Source organism: Pelodiscus sinensis, chromosome 15 (genome assembly GCF_049634645.1).
Source record: "Pelodiscus sinensis isolate JC-2024 chromosome 15, ASM4963464v1, whole genome shotgun sequence".
NCBI classification, from domain to species: Eukaryota; Metazoa; Chordata; order Testudines; family Trionychidae; genus Pelodiscus; species Pelodiscus sinensis.
Window position 1 is genome coordinate 33703682 of NC_134725.1, and position 26865 is coordinate 33730546.

Sequence of the window (26865 nt, forward strand, 5' to 3'; positions counted from 1 at the left end):
GGTTCCCTCATATACTATGGGCATTTGTGACCCTTTTTTAAAATCCGCAATTCCCATCATAAGTTATACAGGAAAGGGAACTACACTTTGACAGGAAACTTACAAGTGGTCAATTAAGGTAAAAAAATCAGATTGCATACTTCTCATTTATGTTCAAAAGCCTAATCATATTTTTTTTAAAAATAGCTTTTTTATTTTTAAAACAAGCAACTCAAGACCTTGTCTACCCCATTTTCCCTAGAAACTCTGGATAACTAGAGCACTAATAGCTTCATGACTTAATAGACATGAAGGAAGGGAAGCCTGATTGAAAGGAAGAGTGATTTTTATCTGAAGTGTTTTATTTACACCTCTATCTCAGAAGCCTGAATTCTTGTTAAAGATTCAACACTCCTTCAATTCATGATACAGAAGACTTCAAATATGTGTATCAGGACAGGAAAGTTCAGAATTGTCTCTTCCACAGGTTGGACCTCCCTGGCCCAGCACCCTTGGAATCTGACTGGTCCTAGATGAGGGATTTCTCCCAGACCAGGGGAGGTTATTTCAGGCTCCCTGCCAGAGGAGTAAAAAACATGAATCTAATGAGAATGGGATATGAACAAATTAAGGAGAAAAAATTATTTAACAGAACGTAAACCACAAAATTATAATTTATATTTGTCTGTAGTTAGTAAAATAAGTAATTCGTTAAATGATAAATATCCTAAGAGGTGGATTATTTACAGTGGCATAGCGAGGAGGGGGAGTTGCCCAGGGCACCATGCTAAGGGGGTACAAATTTAGCCCCCTCTGCTCACCTGATCTTCCTCCATTCACCACCTGAAGCCACCTCTTCCCCACCTCTCCACCCCCAGCCCAACCCTCCTCCATCTTCATTGGCAGGTTAGCACATGTGGAGCCCGGCCCCAAACTGGAGGGAGGCGGGAGAAGATATGGTACAAGCTCCCCACCCCAGGTCTGGCTCAGCCGTTTAGAGCCTTGCAGGGAGACAACACAAATTTTTCCTTTGCTCCCACATGCATAACTCTTGCTATGCCTCTGCCCCCAGCTGCAGTTCCCCCACCACCCAGCTTCCTGGCTCCTTCCACAACCCAGATAAGCCATGCATTGGCTCCCCCCGACCGCCCCGAAGAGCCATGTTCTGGACCCCCCCCCCCCCATTTCTCCCCCAGCCCATGCAGCCCAACTGAGCCACATGCTGGTTCCCAGCCCCTTCGCTTACAGCCCAACTGAAAGGCACACAGGCTCTGAGCCTCTCCTTGCAGCCTAACTGAACTGTGCATTGGCTCCTAAGAACTGAACCATGCACCAGGTCCCAACCCCATCCCTCCCCACCTTGCAGCCTAGTTAAGCCATGCATCAGCTCCTGAGGCTCCTCACTCGCAGCCCAACTGAGCTGCTCATCGGCTCCCAGGGTCCCACCCTCATGCCACACACCAGGATTCTGATCTTGGAACATCAATGGTCATGCAGGACCATGCATGTTGCCAGACCAGAGAATCCTGTATTTTAGAGGTGCCATGTGTATTTCTAAAATGGGGGAAGGGGGTGAGAGAATAAAAGCAGGAAAGTGCCTTTCTGGTGCTTTTCATACATACTAAACAAGGCAGACCTGTTTTTTTCCCGCAATACAGGTTCCTTTCAATTTGCAAAGAATCTTTTTGTCTTGGTTTTTATGCTGATATAAAAATAATTTTTGCCCTGTGAAAAAAAAATTAGCTGTAAAATTAAACAAAAAACACAGCTAAATATCGTCATAAGAAAACATTTGGTATTTGGTTTTTCTGGAACACAAAAGCCAGTGTTTGTCCTCATTCTTAAGAGATCAACAGGGAAAAAAAATCTAAACTGACAGGGCGGAAGTCAGAGGATCCCAAAACCTTGTTTACACTATGGTCTATCTAATTATAACACTTCATAGTCAGTATTGGAAGAACTATCCTGAAAGTCCAAATTTGTCCTCTACTCCTACAAATCCCACTCTTCCCTCTTCAAGAACTAACCAGACACCACATAAGCATAACCTGTTCTCAAAATAAAATCTTAAAAAAAAAAAAAAAGCTGCAAAGTCCATCCCCGATTCATTAAGCTGCCTCCATCCCACACTCCTCGCCATTAAAAAACCATTGTACTTTACACAATCAAGAGTGTTAGACTAACTTAGAGAACTAAAATTAACCTTTGAGCTTCTGGTAAAATAGCCATCTATTTAACCCCACTGTAGTATGAGATTTCACCAAGTCTCTAGTTTTTATAAAAATTCTGCCCCTAAATCTCTAGTATAATTTCATTTTATTTCAGATTTCTAGTGTTGCAAAGAAGTTATACATCTGCCGTTAGATATTTAAGTGTTCAGAATTTAGAGAAAGTTATGAACTATTTTGCTGGATGTAGGATTGGCAACTCCAAAGCTATTCCAGGAGATTTAGATTTCTTCCTCCAACAGGATCTCCCCCCACCCCCGTTCAAGAACACCTCCTAAACGGTAAGAAGTAAAATCACAAAGTTTGGTATGCAGCTTCCTTTTCTCCTCACTTAAGCAAGGTCGGGGTTTGGTTGGGCTGGAACAACCAGAAGCCCTGGGAAAAGGACTGTTTTCCACCGCATGCAAAAGGGGGGGCTGCTCGTCAAAGGGGACGTAATATGAGAATGGACCACTGGAGGCAGTGAACCCAAGGGAAGAGCTATCGTACAGAGGGTCTACTGGGGTTCGTTGTTTCACCAAAGGAATGGCCAGAGGCCTGTGGCTCCGCCATCTTGTCTACCAGCACACCGACTAAGTAGCCCTCCTGCCTCAAATCCTTTCCCTGCCTGTTCCTGGCCCTTGGTGGCAGTGACAGAGGGAAATGGCCTGAACTGGAAAGGAGATGGAACCCCCCCCCCCCCACTCTGAGCCCCTTCTCACCCCTGATCTCACTCTCACCCCATCTAGCTCCTGCCCCCACCCCTCAGATCCTCCAGGTCCTGTCCTAAGACCAGCAGCCCCCACACTTCCAGTCCCCTGTCCTGAAGGACCCAGCCCACGCCCGGTAAGGCTGCTAATATCCTACAGAAATTTCCAGGATGGATTTCAACAGTCATTGGGAGATTGATGCTGATTCCAAGAGACTCTAGGCCATGAGTGGGCAATAATTTTTGAAGGGGTGCCACTTGAAAAAATTAAGTGGTTGCATGCGATGGCCTGGGTTGGAAAGGGCAGGGCCTTTAAATAGCAGGAGTTGAAAGGGCTTAGGCCTACTCTGCACTCTCCAGCATCACGTTAATGGTGCGCAGGAGTGAGAGTCCTTTGAACTCCTGCTATTTAAAGGCCTTGCTGCTCCCAGCCTTGCTCCTAGCACAGCCTGGGACAAGAGAACCCTTTCAACTGCTTCTATTTAAAGGCCTTGCTCCTTCCCCACAGTTGCCGTTGCCTGGCAGCCACGGCAAAGGTGAGAGCCCTTTAAACAGAGGCAGTGGAAAGAGCTTCTAGCATCTCCAGCTCCAAGGCAACAAGTTAGGGAGGAGGGCTGGGCACTGCTGAGTGGGTTGGATCTAGCCCTCTGACAGGCTTTTGCTCTAGGCTGATCCTAGAGAGTTGGCAAACCTAGTTTGATTAGTTATCTGGAGTATGCACTAAAGAACTGAGCCCATAGTTCAGCTTGTTAAAAAAAAAACCGAACAACTGCTAATGTGGCTTTCATCAATCTCTGAAGCCACATGGGACTCCAAATGTTGTTAAATGAAGCCGTTCCATAGAATTACGGAACAGGAAATTGTCTAGAAAGTCTGGACTGATTCCCATGATGCAAAAGACTCATACAAATTTGCTGCTGCAAAAGCATAAAGCTTCAAGGTGAGGAAAAGAATTGCTCCCCCAGTCATCCAACATATAAATTAACAAAACTAAGTCCAAATCATTCTGACTTTGTGCTACTTGGACATTCTTTCCCTGGGAGAAAAAAAAAACCTCTCCCCATCACCCATCAAAAAAAAGTTTAGGGCTTTGTATAGAAACTAGTTCAAAGTATCAATAAAAGGTTATAAGAAATCAAGTGTGTATATATATATGGCTTAATTGTCATTCCATCTTGGTGTCTCACATTTAAATTAATGTAACTTGAGTTACCTTGCTGTGCCGCTAATTACTATAGTGAACTAAACAAACATGTAGGCTTATCTTTAAGCAAATCAGAAGGAAGACATCATGCTCAAATACATGTTCAAAGGCAATATTAAAAGTGCAATGATGTGTTACATAGACAAATGTCAAGTTTAGGTTTTACTCCCAACTGAATGTCAGCTGACTGGCTGATTGCAATGTTTCCATCTACTTAAAATCTAGTGAATATATAGGGAATGGTTATAAATTTTAACTGAAATAGTACTGTAAGCTCTCCAGATTCAGTTCTTGCAAACTGGACATATCCTTATTTCTTCTAATAAGCCTCTGGGTTGTGAAAGCTAGCACAGAATGCCAAGCAGTGGGAAATATGAATTCATGCTGCAGTTAAATAAGCTTCAGATGAACGGTGTAAACAGCCAAAAAAAAAAATCTGTGTTAGTAGTACAATGTTCTAAAAATATTTTTGGGGATGTCATACCATCTTTTACACTCTCTCTCCCCCTCTCCCTCCCAGAGGAGCAGTTAGCTGAAAGTGAGAAGAATGGTAGAACCATACCCATTTACAGCACATAGCTTATACTGCGACACAAATCTGAGAACTATGCTATGGATGTCATGACAGAATTCGGGTCCTGGAAGGATACAGTTAATATAGCACAATACCCTTCATCCCAAAACAAATTACAAAATGTATATTAATTTGGCTTTGAAACTTGCCCACACATCTTTAACAATTGGAAGTCTGTAAGACAAGTTTTCATTTAAAAAAATCCCTAACTAGCTCAGGGGGGAGGGGCCTGAAGTACTCTCTCAGATGTTCTACTGGCTGAATCTTGTTCAGGCGCTACATGATCACCAGATATATGAGGTAGGAATTGGCAGAGACCTCAGAATGGAAGGGGACCCCTTCCTCTCCAGTGTGTATGTTCAGGTCACATGCCAGGATTATCTGGGTCTCTCACACAACCATTTCCCTGCATAGCAAAGGCCTCAGTCACCAGTTGACCTCTTTCCCCCCTATTGGGAGCTGTAGTATTTTGGTTCTTTTATTTCAATTGTTGGGTAGTATTAACGTAAAATGTCACATTAGGTAATCTGGTGATTCCTTCTCATCTTAAGTTCTATGAATCTGACCAGTATATGACCCATCCACCAAAGAGTAGGCCAGCCTTAAATACAGGCAGTCCCCGAGTTACGCGGATCCGACTTATGTCAGATCCGCAGTTACGAACGAGGCCCTCTCCCTAGTCTCCAGACGACCAGGGAGAGGAAGCAAAGCGGCGGAACACGCGGGCAGCGGGCAACCCAGACGCGTCCCGTTGCCCGCGCGTTCCGCCGCTTTGCTCCCCGTCCCCCTGGTCTGCAGACCAGGGGGACGGGGAGCGAAGCAGAGCAAAGCCGCGGAGCCAGAGGGCAGCAGGACAGCCACAGCGCGTCTGGGCTGTCCCGCTGCCCCCGTGCTCCGCAGCTTTGCTCCGGACACCTGTGGTACAGCAGCTGGGGCGCTGGTGGTTGGTCCCGTAGCGCCGCTCTGGGCGCTACTGGATCAACCCGGCAGCACCCCAGCTGCTCTGCCCCAGGCGTCCTGATTCAGCCACTGCTGGTCAGTTTTAGCAGCAGCTGAATCAGGACTCCTGGGGCAGAGCAGCTGGGGTGCTGCTGGGTTGGTCCAGCAGCAGCACTACTGGACCAACCCAGCAGCACCCAAGCTGCTCTGCCCCAGGCGTCCCCAAGTCAGCTGCTGCTGAAACTGACCAGCGGCTGACTACAGGAAGCCCCTTCCCCGGGCTTCCTGGAATCAGCCGCTGATCAGTTTCAGCAGCGGCTGAATCTGGACACCAGTTCCGACTTACATACAGATTCAACTTAAGAACAAACCTACAGTCCCTATCTTGTACGTAACCCGGGGACTGCCTGTAGTCACTTTTTTCTGAGTTTGGGAAAAGTTAAAAAAAGGGAATTTAGAAAAACCATCTAAATACTCACCTTATTTAAGCCACATATTGTTGATTTTGTATTTACCTTTTTGCCAAAAGGAGGGAGGGGTTATTTCCAAAAATGTGACATGAGGTGTCTCAGGTGAGTTTGCATTGTCAACATAGCAGGATGATCTCAAATTCTACCTGACTGATGAAATAGCATTTCTCTTCCTTTGACAAGTACCATCTCTGAGCGCATGCCCCAAACACTTATGCTCCTGTATGTCCTTGCAATTCTTTTCAATGGGAATGAAGGTAAGAGAAGATACTACAGGGATCCTTTCTGGCTATGGCTGATATATGCTCGAAGCTACTTCTATGATTGTGTTTTGGACAGAGACTAGTTTCCCCATTAGAAATATTTGGGAGATTGGAATATGGTACCATGCAGTGTCATGAAGTTCTTCTCAAGCATTAATACACATAAAAAGATTTGTGTAACACTGTACCTGAAATAAGACCACAGAAAAAAAAAGAGGGGGGACAAAAAAAACCAACACACACCACACATTTCTAAGCTATTCTTCCACCTATCGGTACACATTTTCCAGTGCATAGATCACATGCACTAATAAATAGTCACATAATCATAATCTTAATTGTCTCCTCAAATGCCCTTTATGGCAAAAAAGACCGTACATATTAGAAAATGGGTCAAACTTTATTTCATTATGAGGGGTGTAATCCACACCTCTCCAATGTAAGACTGCCATTTTGAATTTCCCTCCCATAACTAGATTTCCTTTATAAAACATACATAAGACTTCCAGTGACCCACTCTCTGCAGCAGAACTGATCCTGTGCTTTTCAAACCTAGAAGGCTCAGCATTTTTGTTCTGTTTTCCCATTCAAGACAAGGAACAGACTATATTCCTAATAATTTTCAGTAGGTCCCTGCTATTACTACCACATTTACAAAAGCTTCTAGCAGCTATCAGGCCAGAAACGGAGAATAATACAGCTGGCATTTCAGTTTTAGATGCCTGTCATGGTATGGTCAAATGGGAGTGGGTCAGTATGTGTTCAATAGACCTAGGAGTATAAGTTGTCCCTGAAAGAAGAATTATGCTGTAGCGAGGTGATGAGTAAAAACGGTTGTACTCTGTACAGCCCAAACAAAGATCATAATCCCACTGTGACTGGCATTATACAAAACAAAGTCACTGCCATAGAGAGCTCAGTCTAGAACAGGAATAGGGACCCTTTTTTGGGTTGGAAGCCACTGACCCACAAGAAAAAAAAAAGTCAGTTAGGGGCTCCATGCAAGGGAGAAACAATAAAAACCACCAGCATGGGTTCCTCAATGGTGGGGGGAGCCCCAAGTATTTAGGGGCTGACTCCAGGCCTTAGGTTCCCCTGGTCTAAAAGTCGGACAACACAACTAGAAGATGAAAGAGAAACAAAGATAGTGGTTCACATAGGCAGGCAGGACAAGCAGCATTTTCAGTTATGCCTATTCCTTGTCAGACTGCTGTGTTCAGTAGGGATTATGGCAGAAGAGAGTCTTGAGGAGGACAAAGTAGTGGCTGCCCAGATTTTGACAAAGAGCTTTTCTCCCATAAACTGAAGCAGTATGGGGAAGTCAGAAAAGTTCCCGAATAAGAAACAGACTTAATACAGTGGCTCTCAATCTTTCCAGTGTACCGTTTTCAGGAGTCTGGTGTTGCATAAGCCTACATTTCACCTCATTTAAAAACTACCTGCTTACAAAAATATCAGGCATAAAAACACAAGTGTCACACACTATTACTGAAAAATTGCTTACTTCATTTTTACCATAATTATACTAGGGGGTCTGCACTATGCCTGCCAGGAGCAGACTGGGGATGTGGGGTCTTGGCAGAAGGGATGAGGGAGTTGCAGTGGGGGGGTCTGTCTCAGATGACAGAGAGGACCCAGCCCGGAGGGGAGGAGGACGGAGATTTGAGGGGGCAGGGAGAGAAAAGCAGGCTCGAATGGCAGAGAGGACCCAGCCTCAGCAGTAACTCCCTGGCAGTGCAGCCCCTCCTAGATGTGAAACAGGAGCCAGAGCTGGAGCAGCCCATGGCCAGAGGGGATGGTACCAAGGCTAGCCTGAACAAATGGCTGAAGACAGAGGTGAAGGCAGGCGGCATCAGCAGCATGAGGACATGGATGACATGATAACATTACTCTCTCATGCTGGAGGAAATTTTTTTTTTTTTTGAGAGAGAGAAAAAAAGTCAGTTAGCCATTGTCTGTATGAAATTTAAATTTGTACTGACATTAGTGCTTTTTTATATAGTCTGTTGTAAAGCGAGGCAAATATCTAAATGAGCTCATGTAATCCCTGAAGATTTCTGCATATCCCCCAATATGCCCAATATCTGTTGAGCTCTGTTGAGCTCCGTTCATGAATGGGCAGTAAAGGCTGGCAGTGTTAGAAGAGCAAAGGCAGGAGTTAACTTCCTGCAAAAGTCAGAACTGATAGATGGAGGGAATGATGCATTTCTATTTTGCATTTACTTTTGATTCTGTAAAGCAAAAGCACCTCAGCTTCACCCCACTGGCGAATCAAGCCTCATCTACTACTCTTGCATATTCCACACTACCCCTAGGCTTACCGCTCCCTCTTCATGCCAGCATACCTAGTAACCACTTTCACCTATCAAACTTCTTTGTACTTTATATGGAGGGTTGGGAGAAGAGAGGAGAGATAAAAGTGAATTTTAAACATGTTAAACCTAGTCTGCAAAATGCTATCATCTTCCCATCATATATTTGAAGATAAAACATATAGGAAGATGAAGAAAGATTCCGTTCCGTCAGTCTAATTAGACTGCAGGCTTCTTACAAAATGACTTAGGACTAACAACATTTTCAGTGTTTAAGCAGTTAAGACTAACAGAGATGTTAGTTATGAAGTACCTACTCCATCTCTTATTTTCTCTCAAAAACAATAAATGAGACAAGATACCCCTAATTTCTTTTTAGACACTGGTAAACTTTGGAGAATTGGACCACTAGCTCATCATCCTTGATACATTAATAATCACTTGGAAATTATATTTTAGAATGTCAGCCCACCTTCACCACAGAATCAATACATTTATTGTATCAGCACAAATAAAACAGTAATATCCATACAATTTTCTGACAAGATTTTCATTGCATGTTTTGAGAGGCTGTATTTGCCAGTAGTATAAACTCCTGCCATGTCTTAATGAAAATATAAACATAATATTTCAAATATTGCAAATAGGCATAATAAAATTACAGCAAGCTATACAAATCTATACCTCCTCCTCCTCCTCCTCCTCCAAGAGTGATTAATATAAGGGACACACAATAGTTCAGGCACAATCTGACCTATGGTCAAATGGTTATACCTCTGGTGTAGTTCACCCTTCAAATATGAATTCAGTTTTATTTTAAATATACTACTTTAGTGCTTAGATGCTTTTAAAAATGTTCTGTAAGAACTAGGGATGTGATAGTGTATTTGTTTAAACACTGACACCAAATGAGCCAGGGCTCATCGGTTAACCTTCACAGTTACAAGCAAGACCTTCCTCCCTCCTACCGTGCTCATGGGGACCCACCTTTTAAGCAGCTTAAAATAAATTACAAGTCAGCTCCCGCCTGCTTCCTGTGCTACTGTCTGAGAAATACAGAAACGGCAGCATGGGAGGGGGGGGGGGAGTATAAAGACAGCAGTATGGAAGGTAGAGAGGGCAGGCAGTTCCATGGTGGTGATCACAGGGAGCCAACTTAAAAACCCACTCCCTGTGTGCACCAGCTCCTGCAGAGCCATCTTCCCACTTCCATGTAAATGTATAACTGCTGAAATTTTCAGTGGTTACACAGTTAAAGAAAAATAAAAGGTTTGGTGCTCACATCCAGCAGCTGAACACCACTTCCAAATCTGTAAACCTCTTTCTTCAAGAGTCTTCTACAATGCAGATGCCCAAAGAGATTATCAAAAAAGATGCCATGTTCTATTGCAGTTTCCCAATTGTGAGAAAGTAAGGGTTCTGAAAGGAGCCAGCACTTCCCCACCCCCTCTTAAAGAGACAGCTTTTTTGCATCAGGTCTTTCTTTCTTTCTTTCCCTAGATGAAAATCGGCAGCAGGTCTTCTTTTGTTTTTGCTTGACAAATCGTTGGGGAAGGGGGGCTTTTTTTTTTTTTTTTAAGACAACCCTAGGGGTTCCATGGCCAAATAAAATTGGGAAACACTGTTCTATTGCATTGGACTAAGCTAAAACCAAAAAAAAAAAAAAAAAAATTCACTACATACCATTTTAAAGCTTTAAAATTGACATTTCAAATAAGAGAACTTAAAATATTTCAAAAAATAAAAATCACAATGATTCAAAACTTTGCTGTTCTGAAGCTTATGAGGGACATCAAGTAAACGCACAGATCAGTGGCAGAACAGCTAATCCCTAGGTGATCTCTGGCCTTAAGAGAATGCTTCTGTTGCTGCCTGTCATAATACATAACCAATGGTAGCCATTAAGCAGTATACTGCTGAAAAGTTTGCTGGAGACATTGAGCCCTAAATGACAAAGAATAACTGGATGGAAATCTGACCAGTGCACAGTTTGTATTCAGCATTATTGTACTGTTTAAAATTAGAGTATGATGAAAACATAAATAGCTTGTTAAAGCACATTTCAGGGTTTTACTGAACTCTGACAAAGCCGAAATAGAATGAAAGCCAAATAGAATGAAAGCCACAAAACCAGTCTCTCTTCTGATTTAGTATTTCAGAGATCTCCATAAAGGGTATTCCACCCGTCCTGTGATAGTCTGGCACAATGGAATGAGGTAAAGTAGTGCGCTGTAGCAGCTTTAATTAGACTAGAAATCAAAAGCACAGACAACAGATAAATTTATTTTAATTTTGCAGATTTAAATTAAAATCAGCATTTCTAAAATTCTAGATAGAGGCAGCCCTCTTGCTGATGGGCTTTTTTTTTTTTTTTTTTTTTTTGCTGCTCAACAGCAAAGAATCCACATTAATCTGATTGTTACACAGAAATGGAGGCTGGAGACTACTATCTACAAGATTGACCAATGTACAAAAATAGAACAAATCTCCAGCTATTAGGGCTTCATGGCAGACGTGTTGCATGGCACAACCTTTTGAATTGCACATTCATGGCATGGTAGAATTGTGGTGGTCCTGCTCTATGGGCACAGTCCCACACCATACAAGCCAAGGAGAATTGCCAATACCTGTTTATAGGAAAAAGCCTATATGACATGCAGATTCTGATTTCATGCAGTAGTGAGCAGTGGTCAACCCCACCGCACCAACATGGACCACCTCATTATAGCTTTCTTACTTCCCAGCCTGTAAATATCAACTAAGCAGAAAACTAGTATTTGAATCTGGGTTACAGTTTGACACTAATTAGCAAAAAATAGATTTTAACAATACCAAAAAAAGAAAAACACACTTTGTTAGATGAAATGAGATATGGAGATGGAGGAACTTACCAAAACTCGATCTCCAATTTTGAGTTCTCTTTCTCCTTTCTTTACAGATCCAGCTTCAGAGAGGTTTGATATCGATTCACTAGCAGTTTTTGAAAGATTGCTAATTTGAGTAGAAGTAGAGTTTTCCTTGCCTGCCAGTGGCGAAGTATTTTGCGTAATTCCTGTAGGGGGAGCTGCTGAAGACACCATACTAACAGCTGATGTGGAGGTTGGGGAAGTAGCTCTGGAAGCACTACCAGTCTGGGTACCATTGGCTTCATCTTCTGCTAGTACTTTTCTTGACAATTTTGATGGTCTTGTAAATATTCCCCGTAAGGGTTCACACTGGAAATATCGAACTCCTGCCACAGATCCATCATTCTTGCCAATGGATTCATCTAGAACAATCCCTGCCCACTGTCCTGGAGCAAACTGGGTTTCTCCAAGAAACTGAATAAAGCCAGGTTTGTTTCCATTGACCCAAACACGCTCCCCAACTCTGAAGTCATCCACAAAATCATCATGTGCTTCTGAGGTGGGTGTACTTGATAGCTTTTCACTGCACACTGGTTTTTCTGCTGTTGCTAGAGCTAAACACAAAAAGGAAGCAATATCAGTTAAACACATTTATTTTCCAATACACATCATGAGCTTGTTTCCATTCAGAAATACCAAGTATATAACTCTGAAGGAAGAAAATAAACATGTATTTTCTTATTGATACACTGACTACAAAATTCTCACATATCCTTGACCAGCTTATGGAATTAATAGCTAAACACATTTTCATGAAAATATTGCAAGACTCAATAAAATGCTATTACCCCTGCACAAAGCCCACCTTGACCATTATGATGAAAACATGTTTTACTTATTCAAGAGAAATTGCTTGCCCCAAAACTCTGAATTGGGCTTCAATGTATTCTAATATAGTACATACCAAAACTGTTCTATTATAAACCTATCAGAACATGAGAACTGAGAACTGCATTTTGGGGCTGCCCAAGACATCCAAGAACTGACTTCCAGCAGAAATTGGATAGCTGACTTCCTTAGATGTCTTTAAGTTCATAACAAAATGATATTCAATTTGAACATCTCAAGATGGTTTCCACTCTTCAAGTTAATGTCTCCACTGAGGATAAGAGTACAAAAATGCTTGAACTTACAAACAGTCCACAGAGTCAGGCTAATACTTTAACCATAAGATCATTACTCCCCTTTAGATCATGTTAAAAAGATTATTATAATCAGCAGCTTATTTTTTGAGGTTCCCGACTAAATGGCTGATTTGGCAAAAAACTGCTGGTTCAAGAAGAGGAGAGCTTTTGGACTCAAGCCTTGACATTATTGGTTTGCATACTGAAGTGACTGTTTGTTTCTATGAATCTAGAGTACCGCAAAGCATGTGTTACTCAACCAGAACTTTTTGAAAGATTAAAAATAAAAATATGCAGTACTATGGCGCTAAATGTAAATTTACACAGGTTAAACCTCTCTAGTCCTGCACCCCTGGAACCAGACCAGTGCAGAATCAGAATTTGCTGAACAGGAGGTCAGTATTGTCTAGCAATATTACCAACACTTCCACTGCTTACTGGGCTCTTAAAAGACATTTAGGGGTGACTTAGAGCAAAATTAGAGATAAATAATAATAGTCAGGACTGGTGACTAAAACTTTATGGGACTGCAGGAAACTTGGCCACACTCATGATAAGTAGACATCCAGCTAACTAAAATCATGCTGGATCATCAATGTTGCCAGACTAGAGGGAGTTCAACTTGTAGTTAGAATACAAAATTGTATACTACTGGCAAAAATGCTTACAGTCTTTTAAAGTGATGGTGCCATAAGAAGAAATTATTGTACTGTGGGGCAAGCATGCAACAGTTGGCTGTATTGGCAAGCACACACCACAGATTTTACATAAATAATATGCCAGGTAATGACACATCAGCTGATTTCCAAGAGGTACTTAATTTGTTGTGAGTGACCAGCTCACAATTCACAAGTCTGGAAGCATGAAGTCTCCTAGAATACTATACCTCCAGTAAATGGAGTAACATTCAGGAAATAAACTAATCTCTTTAAAATTTTTAAAATGTAGTTTTCTTATAAACTCAGAATGATGTCCACTTTGTAAATTCAGATTTTACCTAATACAGGGAGTCCCCGGGTTACATGGATCCGACTTACATCGGATCCCTACTTACAAACGGGGTGAGGCAACCCCACACTAGCTGCTTCCCCCCAGCAGACCAGAGAGACGCGAAGCTAGTGCCCCCCCCCAGCAGACCAGGGAGATGTGGAGTAGCTTTTCTCAGCAGACACCTCAGCTTGAGAATAAAGGACTGAGGGAAGTGAGATGTGGGAGAATAAAACTGAGCTCTGGAGAAATGTTTGGCTAGAGTTTCCCCTACAATATGTACCAGTTCCGACTTACATACAAATTCAACTTAAGAACAAACCTACAGTCCCTATCTTGTACGTAACCCGGGGACTGCCTGTATTGTATGCATCAGTTCAGTTAGATCAGAAATATGAGAATTCAATATGCATTCAACTGCAGCCTTCAGATCAATTTTTGTTAGAGGAAGGATACTTAAGAAGAGTGTTAACATATTAAAATGGTCATTACCAGCAGTAACTGAGGCAGATGTTTTCACTGTACTTCCCGGCTTGCTGATCTTGGTAGGCACCTTAAGCCCACTTGGTTTTAACATACTCATCTTTCTTCTGTCGTTGATGTTTATGCCCTTTGTCTGTAGTAACTATCTTTTCCCAAACATGGATGCAGTATGAGCTTCTATGTTTTCTGCCTTTGGGTTAACCCTGCATATAAAAATGTTTGAGACAAAATAAAATGTATTTTAAATCCTACAGAATAAAGCATTTGTAAAGAAATAGTTGTGCATAAAGTACAGTGCAATAAAAGCCTCTATACAATTTCAACTATTTTAGCAATGAATATTCTCAGACGGAGTTAGGCATTCCCCACATTTTAGAAGACTATTCCTACTGAAAGAAATCTCAAACTCTGAAGCTAAAGCACTGAGACATTTCATAACATTAAGGCTCAAACTGAACACAGCAGTGTTAAACTGAAGAGCTATTTTAAGAATGAAAAACAAAGCCCTTAACAGCATTACTAAAACTATGCACAGATATAACCATTCTATGCTCTCTACAGTTTTAAGTGATGTTTTTAAAATGCTGCAATAGACCACTGAAAGCAATCTGAGACTAGAAAAAGGGCTAACTGCAAGTCAGTAAGGGATTTAGGACATACAGAAACCTTTTTAACAAGAACTGAACAAAGAAAAATTAAAATGCAGTCTTGTTAGACCCAAATATCTAACAAGTAAACACCTACCTCAGTTCTCTTGGAATCCTGCATCTAAGATCATGAGACCCATTAGCTCATCATAAAAGTCCCCAATACAGTGCCCCAGCTCCAACCCTTTGGAACCAGAGTTAAGAGGAGGAGGAGGAGGAGGAGGAGGAGGAGGAGGAGGAATTAGGTTGCTAGCAGAAAGCAGTTCTGACTCAGAGACCAGCTATAGGTTTTACAGTGATGGCAAGCCATGAGATTTTTGCTCTGAAAGCCAGGAAAGACTTTGTCCTCCTGACTACAAAAGCTTTGGAATTTACTTTCTTCAACTATCCTTTGAATTTAAAGCCAGAATGTTGGCTGTTTTCTTCTGTAAAACTACACACTGTTCTACAGTCAATATACCTTGGATATTTACTACATTTTACAAAGGCACCATTGAAATTAGTAGCATTTTCATTAAAGAAACACTGGCAGAGCAGTGGTGACAAGTGACTATTACAATTGCACTAGGGAGCTAAAAAGGCTTGGGGGAAAAGGTTAGAACAAATGTAAATAAGTAGAAATCACTTTATTTACTCAACTATTTTCTCAGAGCATGACTAGAAGGAATTGTAAATCAGGTCCAGACCCTTCTGTTTACTTAGGCCAGGTACACAATACAGCTTATGTTGATATAAATTATGTCATTCAGGGGTGTGAATAAGTCACCCACTTCACTAATGTAAGTTACACTGAACTAAGTACTGGTGTGAATGGCCCTATTTTGCACAGAGGGGGTTCTCGCATGGGCTTGTAGTGTCTGCATTAGCAGTACTAGAGCAGTACAGCTGCATCAGTGCAGCTGAACAATTGCAGTTTCTGTAGTAGCGACGAGGAGTCCTGTGGCACCTTATAGACTAACTGAAGTGTAGGAGCATAAGCTTTCGTGGGCAAAGACCCACTTCGTACTGACGAAGTGGGTCTTTGCCCACGAAAGCTTATGCTCCTACACTTCAGTTAGTCTATAAGGTGCCACAGGACTCCTCGTCGCTTTTGCAGATTCAGACTAACACGGCTACCCCTCTGATACTTGAGTTTCTGTAGTGTATGCATAGCCTTGTTGCCAAAGCACTAATCTGTGCATGTGCACAGGCTAGAAGCTTGTGGCTTTTAGTTCTCCCAGTTCAAGTACTACCAATACTTGGGCCTGCAGTTCTGGCATATGATAAATCCTAAAGCAGGAGAAGCAGTAAAAGAAGAAAAATTCATTCCACAGCAATGAAGACTAAAAAAGGACAATATCAGTATTTCTTACCTACCAAAGTAAATGTTATTCTTTATGTATTAGACAGTATGCTAGAGTTGCTGAAAATCAATTCACTGTGAAAAAAAAAGTATCAGTCATGCTGCTTCGCAGACTTAGTAAGTGAGGCATTCTTGTACTATTTCAAGGTCAGCCATGCCAAATTCAAACCATGTTCTTCCTAATAGCTTTGCTTAAAATTTACACTTTACTAAAAAGCTGTAATTACCACCTCTGATGTTTCGTATTTAAAGTTCTGCACATAAATAAGAAAATTCTGAAGTTGCTTGAAGTAAGAGACTGATAAACACTAGAAATGCATCAATAATGAGAATTTGTAGCCTGCTTCAGTAATACAGGAATTGTGAACATGACCATTGCAATGCTTGCTCTCAAAAGTTTCAGGTTACAACTGCAAGAGTCTTCATTAATCTCAGCTGTATTAGTAAAACAATAGACCATTTCAATATTAACAGAGGGGACACTGTCCCAGCAACACTAAATAAGAAAGCTTATTGTTGAGCTCAAAGTGAAAAAAATTCTTCACTAAAAACAAACATTTAAAAAAAATATCAAAGATTCAGGACTGTAGCACCATCCAAGGCTATCTGTAATAAGCCAACTCAATGTGCTCTTCTGCCTCCATTTTAATCTCCCTTTATAAAAAAAAATTAGTGATTTAAACATATTTTGCAAAGCGCTACAAATTGTTACTAGGATTCTACCACAAGATCTTGCCAAAAACCTAAACTCCAAGCTAAAACCCATGAGGAAAGGTGAAAGAGAAAAACTAGATAGCACTCAACTGAGCAATTCAACTGAAAAAACAATTTGTATCCATCTTTCTGAACAAGTACCAGCAACTAATTTGAAAGAACATTACACAGTCCTCAGCCAAAGCAATCAGGATTGGAGATCTGAGAGAGAGGGACAAATAAAAAGAAGGAGAAAAAGGCAATAAAAGCGTCAGACAGAGACCATCTCTTGAAAAGGATCTGCTAGATTTAAAACTGTGGAAGGATTCTCATTACTCAAACCTTATTGAGTGAGCAAGAAGTTCTACAGAACTTCTGTAGCAGGTCCACCTACAATAACCATCATCTTCGACCCTTTTCAGGGCATGCAAAAACTCTACAAATTAATTTAGAAGGAAAATGCGCAGGGCCGAAAGGCAGCAAGAAGGATTGCAGAAGACTAACAGCTGTTATAATCTAGAATTTCATTCCCTCATATCTGTTAGCATAACGGTGACCACTTTGACTCTACTAATTTCAAGTCCAAATTTGCATATATAATGCCAGGAACTGCCATATCAGTCTTCCATTCAGGTCCAACATCCTCTCAGTCACTGGTAAATAAAGTTAAGAAGAAAGTACAAAACCCCATAGTGGACAATAATGAAATAAACTGGCCATAAGGATAGTTGCAATGTACTACTACAATATATATTGGACAAACTGGACAGTCCCTCCGGGAAAGAATCTATGGACACAAATCATATATCTGTAAAGGGAACATACATACAGAAACCTGTTGAAGGCTTTAATCTGCCTCGTCACTCAAACAGATCAAGTTGCTGTTTTGTTAGACGAATTCCACAAGCCAAATACACAGGGAAGGGTTGGAACTACAATTCATTCACAAGTTTAATTCTCACGCCAATGATTTGAATAGAGATTCTAGATGGCTGGGACATTATCAACCAAACAATGAAGGTGCCAGTGGTTATTAGTCTGTGTAGATTCTGGTGTTAGTCTATAAGCACCTAAGGCAGCTGTCTCCAACCTTTCGTGGCTGCCGGGTATCCAGGGGCATGGCCATGCATGCGCTGCGCACCCAGGGCCACCCATGCACCCTGCACTTAGGGCCGGCACCACGCATGTGCCGCGCACCCGGGGCAGGGGCGCCCATGTGCCATGCGCCTGGGGCTGGCACCACGTACCTGGGGCTGGCACCACGCATGTGCCGCACACCTGGGGGGAGCAGATTGTTCGATAGGCGCACATAAATGCCCCGGCGGGCGCCATGGCACCCACAGGCACTGCGTTGGGGACCACTGACCTAAGGACTGGATAGTTAAAAGCAGCAGATAAGGACCATTAATTAGCATTTACAGAGGAAGAGGACTATCAGTTTTGCCTGTTACATACAGCTCAGTTTTCCCTTTGTTATTTATATACCCACTGACTCTTTGTTCCTGCCTCCTTTTTTCCCCTCCCTCTCCCTTCTCCCCTATTTGATTTTGGTCCTGGGCAGCCAATATTCTGGTCATCTGAAGAAGTGGGTTGTGCCCACGAAAGCTCATACCACCATCTACATGTTTTGTTAGTCCTTAAAGTGCTACCATACTAATTGTTGTTTAAGTTTACCCTGTAAAGACTAACTCAGCTACTCCTCTGAAGTTTAGATTGTTAGAAATGGACTGATCTCAATCAAGCATGGGATTTTTTTTAACCTTCTTATTCTTGGCAAATCCAAATGGACAGTCTCATTATCTGTGCAATCCATTCCTAGAATTCCCCTAAACTCAACAACTGGACTCAATGATATCTTGTGGCTGTGAGTGCCATGGGTAAGTTATTACATAGAGACTACCTTTTCCTTATTTTTAAATTCCCTGCCTTCCGATTTATATTGAATGCCGCCTTACTGCATTATAATAAATGGGACTTCCGTTTACTCTGTCATTTATTATTTCTTACACACCTCTCATATCCCCTACCTATATTAACTAGTCATAATCTTTTTACTCTTTCCCTACTGTTTTCACCTCCAAACCCTCCATTTCTGTTATCACACGTCCATAATTAAAAAGAAAAAGAGCAGATGACATGTTAGTTAACCACACAGTACAAAAAGAAGTAGGATAAATAGGCAAGGAGTAAAGGCCTATATTTTGTCTTTTCAATGCCACAGTATCCTGTATTAATTTAAAAGCCATAATCTGCTTAATTCCAGTAGTGTAAATCCCTGATCTAAAACACACCCTGAAAATCCTCAGATTATTTTGAGAGATTCGCTACCAGAAATAGTGGCAGGCAGAAGAGAGAGGCCAAGTGTAGAAGGTTGAAAATTTTGCTGCTATATTGATGGATGAGCAAATATTTTAGAAAGAAATTTAGGTCCAGGGAACGAGATCTAACGTGCTGAAGTCAGTGATAAATATCCCTGAAGTCAGTGATAAACCTTGTTCAAGTCTGGTTTTAACTTGCAGAGCCAGAGAAGCAGCAGCACTGAACCCAATAACAGAGGTGAAAAGCAAACATATAGGGTAGTCCATACTGCAGTTAAACTACTGTGGTTTGCATGTGCCATTTGATTCAGGCAAGGGGCTGTTTGACTGCTCTGAGATCCTCTTACCTCACAGAGTCCCAAAGTCTGGACTCCAGCCAAGCCCAAACATCTATACCGCAACTAAACAACCCCTTATCCAGAGCCCTGTGACACTGAGTCAGCTGGCATGAATCATTTGTAATTTTTAACTGCAGTGTAAACATGCTCTCAGAGTGAAAATAAAATTGAGTCAGAAGCACAGAGCTGTTGAATCTCTTTGGTATTCTGACATGCCTTCCCTTTGGTGATCTGTGCCTCAATTTTAACTCACTGAAATTGTGTTCTGCAATTTTGTTTGTATTGAATCTTTTTTTTAAACCTGGTTAAAATGAAAGATTGTGACAAAAATACAAACATGTCAATTACCTGCACTGAATGCAAATGATCTCAAAGGCCTTCTCCTCCCCCAAATCTCCAAAAAGTTCTCAGATCACTTTACCTCTTTTAAGCTTAAAACAATGTCTATTTTTCTCCCCAAGGTCAGATTTATACTACAAACTTGCTCCTCTCTAAACTGTTTTCAAGATCTGCTGTAAAACCATTTACTGGCGCATACAGCTACACCATCTTGTGTTAACTCAATCTGCATGCATACCCTCTCTCCAATACTTCCATCCCCAGTCAGCATGGCAGATTAAATGCAACATCTGATCTTGAAAACAATCTCAAAACACAATCTTGTAGCTGGAGTTCAAATGTCCCTATTTATAGTATTTAAACATTGGCAGGTACGTTCTAGAATCAAGGCCATGGGAATTCTGTAGCTTTTCAATGTCAGTGACAGGTTCTTAATACATTGATTTCCTCACAATGAAAGATGCATTTTAAAAATGCCTTCCTTGTCTCCTTAACTTCAGAAGGAATCCCACCCACAAAAACAGAATATTTAAGACATTTCCCACCTCCGTCCTTCCTACACTGAAGTGTTTCAACTGAACATTGATTCAACAGCTGGCTCAGTGGCTAAACAGTGTGATGCTGTTCTCTGCTGTTCCTCCCAAAGGGGCAGCTAACAAAACAGCAGACCCATAACTTTTAGGGAAGAAAAATTATGAACACACTTTGTAGAGTGAAGCTATTCCTTGTCTGATCTGTCAGACCAGGACTTCAGCAAGCTTTGCAGACCTTTCACACTGCCCATTTCATGGTTATAACTTAGTCCATTTTCATTCTGGCAAAATAAACTAATTCTTTGCTTTCAGTATATAATCAGGTGATTTTTTTTTTTACAGAAATAATTCAAAATGCAACGTGTCAGATACGCTATTCTGTTAATTAAATAAAGGTAAAGGCAGCTGCATTGTAGTCTCATTTTCAATCGGTTTTGGGACAAATCTTTCAAAGAAAAAAAGCCCAAAAGCTCCAGGGAGCCAACTTCAGCAATATAAAATTTATTCTGCAACGTATTGAGCAGATGAAAGCTTATGGAAGGAGATAAAGAAATGTAATAGGAGATGCATCCCCTAACAGAAAACAAGCTGAGATTAACTAGCTATTGTATTCTACAGTGTAGAATGTTCTTTAAAGGTCAGTAGTTTTCCCCTCCCACCCCTCATGTATAGTTCTCCTGCTTTAAAACATGGTCTACACATGCAAGCAGGGATGGACAATGCCCTTGTCCAAAGTTAGAATGTGGACAATGCAGACTCAACTAGGGTTGCCACCTCTCCCCATTGTGGCAATAGCATTCAAACTGGTAAAGACAGCAACCTTACTCGCAGCTTTTTGCTCGCTAGCCTGGCAAGAGCAAGTCCCGATATGTTTCGTCGTTTAAGCTATCCAACTCCAGTTGCTGTACACAGCGAGGGTCTGCCCAGGACTATAGGCGGACTCTGCCACCACCTAGGGCACCAGCGGCGCCCGATGATGATATCACGGGGCACCCAGAATGATGTCAGTCCATTGATGGCCCTGCAGGCGGAGGTGCTGATCACGTGTTCCACCTGGGGCACCAGCTGCCACAGCCCACCTCAGGCAGCTCCTGTACACAGCACAAGTCAAAAGAAAAGGTTCCCCCACACACATATTACAGAACCTCTCCTGAATCATGAGCTCCTCATCATACGCCTGAGTCCCCACTGTGGTTTGCTGCAACCTCAGAAATAGTCAGAACTGAGCTCACTAACTCATTTTGCCTGATGCAATGAACCGTTCCTAAGATTAGTGAAAGTCACTTTTGCCTTTATCCTTCTTGACATTGGAGTTATCTATTGACTTTGATTCTTATCTGCTTCGGTTTAACTACCCAATCTTCAGATACTTACTTTACATGGTTAAGCCAAGCCACAGTGGCTCTTTTTTAGTTCTTCTACTATGTTTTTTAATTTGGGGTATACATTTAAGTTAGGCCTTTATTATGGTGTCTTTGAAAAGTGTCTATGCAGCTTTAAGGATTTTACTTTAGTCACAGTACCTTTTAATTTCTGTATAACTAACCTCCTCATTTTTGCATAGTTCCCCTTTTTTAAATTAAATGCCACAGTGTTGGGCTGCTGAGGTGTTCTTCCCACCACAGGAATGTTAAATGTTATTATATTATGGTCACTATTTCCAAGTGGTCCTGTTATAGTTACCTTTGGGACCAGATCCTGCGTGCCACTCAGGACTAAATTGAGAACTGCCTCTCATTGTGAGTTCCTGTATCAGCTGCTCCAAGAAGCAGTTGTTTAAGGTATCAAGAAATTTTGTCGCTGCATCTTGTCCCGAGGTGACACTACCCAGTCAGTGTGGGGATAATTGGCATGACATCCTTCTAGAAACAATGCCCAGGGTCTACTATATCTATGGGGAAGCAATAAGTTCTCTCCATGAGACGGATAATTGAGTTGAGGAGGATAACATTGTCTGTCAAGCCTTTGGATTTCCTATTGCTTATACCCTAGAATTAATACCTTATTTAGGCCCAATACGTGGTCCCAAAAATGGCATGTATGAAGACTGAACTGCCCTCTTATTCAAAAAGAAAGCTCCCCAAAATAGGCAATATGGAGCAGCTTAGTTTAGTTGTGTAGTTGTTTTATTCAATATATTGTATATTAGAAATAATGGAGACAGCAACTAGTACAGAATATTCGAAACAGCAAGCCTGTCTTGATTTTCAGTGTGTTAAGACCACTAACTCGTTGTGATTTTAGTCTTTCAAACAAGAACTCTGCATTCATGATTTATTCCTTGATAAAATATGTATTCCATAAGTACAGCCTAAGACAGGATAGTTTCAGAATTCTGGGTTTTTCCTCCCGTTAGCTAACTAGATCTGCCTTTTGACAGAGGTTGATTGTTAGTAGGGAAATCCTAAAGCATAGAAAGGCAACAACATTTAATCTTTTGTACAAAACAGTTAAATTTCATTAACCAAACCAAATTTTGTTACCTCAATTTTCAAGAAAGTTAATAGTGTATTTAATACAAATATGAAATTTTCAAAAACAGTTTTGAGAGAGAGAGAGAGAGAGAGAGAGAGAGAGAGAGAGAGCGCGCGTGCGCGCGCGCAATTGTTTCTGTAGTGAAAAAATAACTGCTATTTTTATTGTATTGCAGCAATGCCCAAAGACGCAGGAAGACATAATTTCTGCCCCAATGAGTCTGAAATCTAGGTCTCAAATCTAGGACTCCAACTCACTAGCAATGATCCTTGCACACCTGCACAAAAACTCTGAAGTCATTGGGGAGCTCCAGAGGTGCAGAAGTCCATAGTAGCATATCTAATTGCAAGATCATGGCCAAAGAGGGCAAGAAATATATAAAGGATTATGGAAAAAAGAGATATAGTCCAACCATATATTTTCCTTTCAAAACACATGAATCATGTAACCAGATGTTCCATAATTAGTAGTTCAATTTCTTATAGTATCACATTGAGGAAAACTACTTGAAATCTTAAACTCTCTCTAAACCTTAATATAATTACAACAGCTGTGATTTAAAATGAGCTGTTTAAAAAAAGTGCAAGATTTTAATAAATTAGATACAAAATGACATAAAAGTGAAAATCTGAACAGCTTCTTCTCACCTGCAAAAAGCTGAGATGCGTCTTCCGAGTATCCATGTGTCAACACGAATAGCTAGAAAAGGATCCAAGGGCACAGATCCTTGTACTTCTTGTGACAGCATCAATTTTTTTCAAGCAGAAATTCCTCAAACTTGGGCTCTTATGATGCAGATGGTATTAACATGCAAGTGGAGAGTGTGCACATTTTCCCTCCCTTTGTATTGTGACCTCATTGACTCTGATGTCACAAGTAAACAGCTTGGTTGCCAGAATGTCTATTAGAACGTTGATCGGAACCACATGAAGAGCCATGCTAGATTTATGGAGGTACTTTATCAGCCTGTCTTTTTCAATTAAGCAGCTTTATTTGCTTGTCTGGTGCAGTCCAATTTGAAATATGAAATTTGAAATATGAAAGTTGAAATATTGTGTTAAATATGTAATTCCAAAACGCAACAATTTATTGTTGAGGCTCTGAAGACAGATCTTTGCCCCATTAGAAAGCATTAGTAAGAACACACTGGATGTTCCACTAAAAGTCTACAAAAATTCGGGTACATCATCTGTTCATTTGCAGAGAATACTTATTATTTTAGTGTTGATTTATATTGTCCAGTAAAAGTGGGATGTTAATGCAACAAACTACAGCTGCTCTGAGTACTCTTCATACTAGCAATTGGTGTGAAAAGAAAGAGTCCCTATATGGCTACTTAACTTCTGTATACAGGCAGTCCCCGGGTTACGTACAAGATAGGGACTGTAGGTTTGTTCTTAAGTTGAATCTGTTTGTTCTTAAGTTGAAACAGGACGCCAGGGGCAGAGCACCTGGGGTGCTGCTAGGTTGGTCCAGTAGCGCCGAGGAGGGGTGCTACTGGACCAACCCAGCAGCACCCCAGCTGCTCTGCCCCAGGCATCCTGATTCAGCCGCTGCTGAAACTGACCAGCAGCAGCTGAATCAGGACGCCTGGGGCAGAGCAGCTGGGGTGCTGCCGGGTTGGTCCAGTAGCACCAAGGAGCGGCGCTGAGGGACCAACTGGGCAGTGCCCCAGCTGTTCTACCCCAGGCATCACAAGAAAAGCCTGGTCTGCTGGGGGAGGGGGGGGGGGGGGAGGGAAGAAGAGGCGCGCTAGCTGCACCCTCCTCCCCACCAGCAGACCAGGGGGAGACAGGCGGCAGGACCACCGAGATGCACCGCGGTGCCGCCCGCATCCTCCACGGCTTTGCTCTGCGTCTCCCTAGTCTGCTGGGGGAGCCCCCCCAGCAGACCAGGGAGACGCGGAGCAAAGCCGTGGAGGATGCGGGCAGCGGGACTGCGGCGCATCTGGGCAGTCCCGCCACCCGCGTCCTCCAGGGTGAGAAAAGCCCCGTTCGTAACTACGGATCCAACATAAGTCGGATCCGCGTAAGTCGGGGACTGCCTGTACATCTATGCTGGTTTTTGCAGTTGGCCACTGCACAGGAAACTGCAATTGTGGACTTGTCAAGGAAACAGAATGAAACAGACTTTAGCTAAATTTGAAATAATTGAGGAATTTAAACATACAATGAACTCTAAGATGTTCTCAGACTGAGCTCCAGTGGAAAAGAAGATATCCTTTGGTATCACTTAATCCTAAACTTCCTTCTCTGTCCCCCAGAACAGAGTGTACTGAAGCAGCAGGAAGAAGGGGGGGGGGGGGGAAGACTGTTGCTTCTCACTGGTTACGGAGTCTTGCTTCTTTGCTAACTGACAGGGTTGCTAGAAGCATAGCTCCTACTTACTCCTAGCATGAACTAATTTCATTGTATCACTACAATTTGTAGCAGTCATCTGTTTTCTACCAAAAGGACTAAATATTTTTAGCAATTTATATCAAATATCCTAAGAGGTTACAGTTTATTTCTACTCAAGCATCTCCCAAGGTTGATTTCAAAATAATGGTTTGGCAAACATTCAGCAGACAGAAAGCTAGAACATTCTAAAATTGTATTTCTTGGCTCAGGGTACTCATTCATATTTTAATCTCATTCTCTGCAGTCATGGATTATGTATCTGCTGTGTCATTTGTTTTCTTCAATATACAAGCCTCTAACCAAGTCAAAAGTAATACAATCACTTGTACACTTAAATCCATGTAATTTAGCTTTACCAAAATTATAGCTCAATGTAACAAACAATGCAAAAGATGTTCACAGCAGCAATTTACTAGAATGTGTTATTTTCACAGCTAAAGTGCAGATTCTAACTTGGAAAGAGCCCAGCATCTTCCTTTTCACACTAGAATCTCCTAGCAGAGTTGGAGACCATGGAAATATTTTTGTTTTGCACGAACTAACTATAAGCACTATAATATATGCATTTAACATTTTGTTAGGGCCTAAACCATTCCCTGTTTTGAAACCATCTCCTGTTGTGATAACTAGCAAGATGTAATAGCAGCTGATTTCCTTGATTTGGACACTTTTTTTGCACAGAAGTGGACATAAATATAGCAATCTTTATTAGCAAGGCATAACAACTCAACTGCAGGTTTCTCAAAGATCATACAAAAAGGGTGGGAAAATGCACAGTGGGAGAGTCAAATATATGCCTATTCAAAGTCTTTATGAAGCCATGTGTCACATTGACTCCTGTAACCTTTATTTCCCTAGGAGTAAGGGAAGTCAAAGGAAGAGTATTCTTCCTTCTACTTCCTACTATGTAGACAGTGCCAAAAGCCAAGTTAAGCTCTTTTGACTTAAGCTATGCAATTGATGTAGATCAAGTTGTGTAGCTTAATTCAACTTTTTCCTCGCTGTGTAAACGTACAGCAGGAGTGTGAGGGTGCCTCCCAGATCATTTTGGCTGATATCCATTGCAGTTTCAAAGTAAGAAGTCCTCCAGCTTACCATTATTTCGGAATAATGGCTTGCAGTGTAGACATGCTTTGTTATTTTGGAATAATGTAAATTAATCTGAAATAATGCTACTCTTTAGACATAGACCAACTGGCTGTCAGAAATCAGGACTGGATGATGGAGTGAGTCATCCAGTAACTAACCTTTTAGTTTGTTCCCTCTGAAGCATTTGGCATTGGCAACTGTTGCAAGACCGGATACTGAGCTAGACTGACCACTGATCTGATCAAGTATGGCTGGTCCTATGGTCTTACATAAATGCACACCAATGGTGGCTTCTAGTCAACACAAACCTTCTTTTTGTAGTCATTTCCGTCAATAACACAAGCACCAGTATGAACAAACAGCACTCAAAAGAAACTCACCAAGATGTGATCCAACATCCAACTACAATGTCCTTCACATTTGCATCAAATATACCTGACTCTCACCAGCATAGGAACACATTTAAGGGCACAATTGGTCTAAAGGACTTATGGCAAGTGTAACAAATATGGCTTGTAAACCAGATCTGCCTGGC

The 26865-nt window shown here is 41.6% G+C and overlaps 1 protein-coding gene across 11 annotated transcripts in view; it reads right to left on the reverse strand.

The window, feature by feature from the left end:
• CLIP1 (CAP-Gly domain containing linker protein 1) overlaps nucleotides 1-26865 on the reverse strand; it is a 135705-nt gene that overhangs the window by 77235 nt on the left and 31605 nt on the right. For 8 of the 11 annotated variants that reach the window (XM_075898662.1, XM_075898665.1, XM_075898666.1 and 5 more), the window contains exons 2-3: nucleotides 14167-14360; nucleotides 11549-12117 (exon numbers count right to left, since the gene is read on the reverse strand). In XM_075898662.1, coding sequence (XP_075754777.1) covers nucleotides 11549-12117; nucleotides 14167-14257 — 660 coding nt within the window. In that variant the 5' untranslated portion in view covers nucleotides 14258-14360. Of the gene's footprint in view, nucleotides 1-11548; nucleotides 12118-14166; nucleotides 14361-14817; nucleotides 14860-14901; nucleotides 15040-16160; nucleotides 16222-26865 lie in introns of those variants that run through there. The other 3 variants (XM_075898663.1, XM_025184786.2, XM_075898664.1) reach the window with 3 other exon arrangements.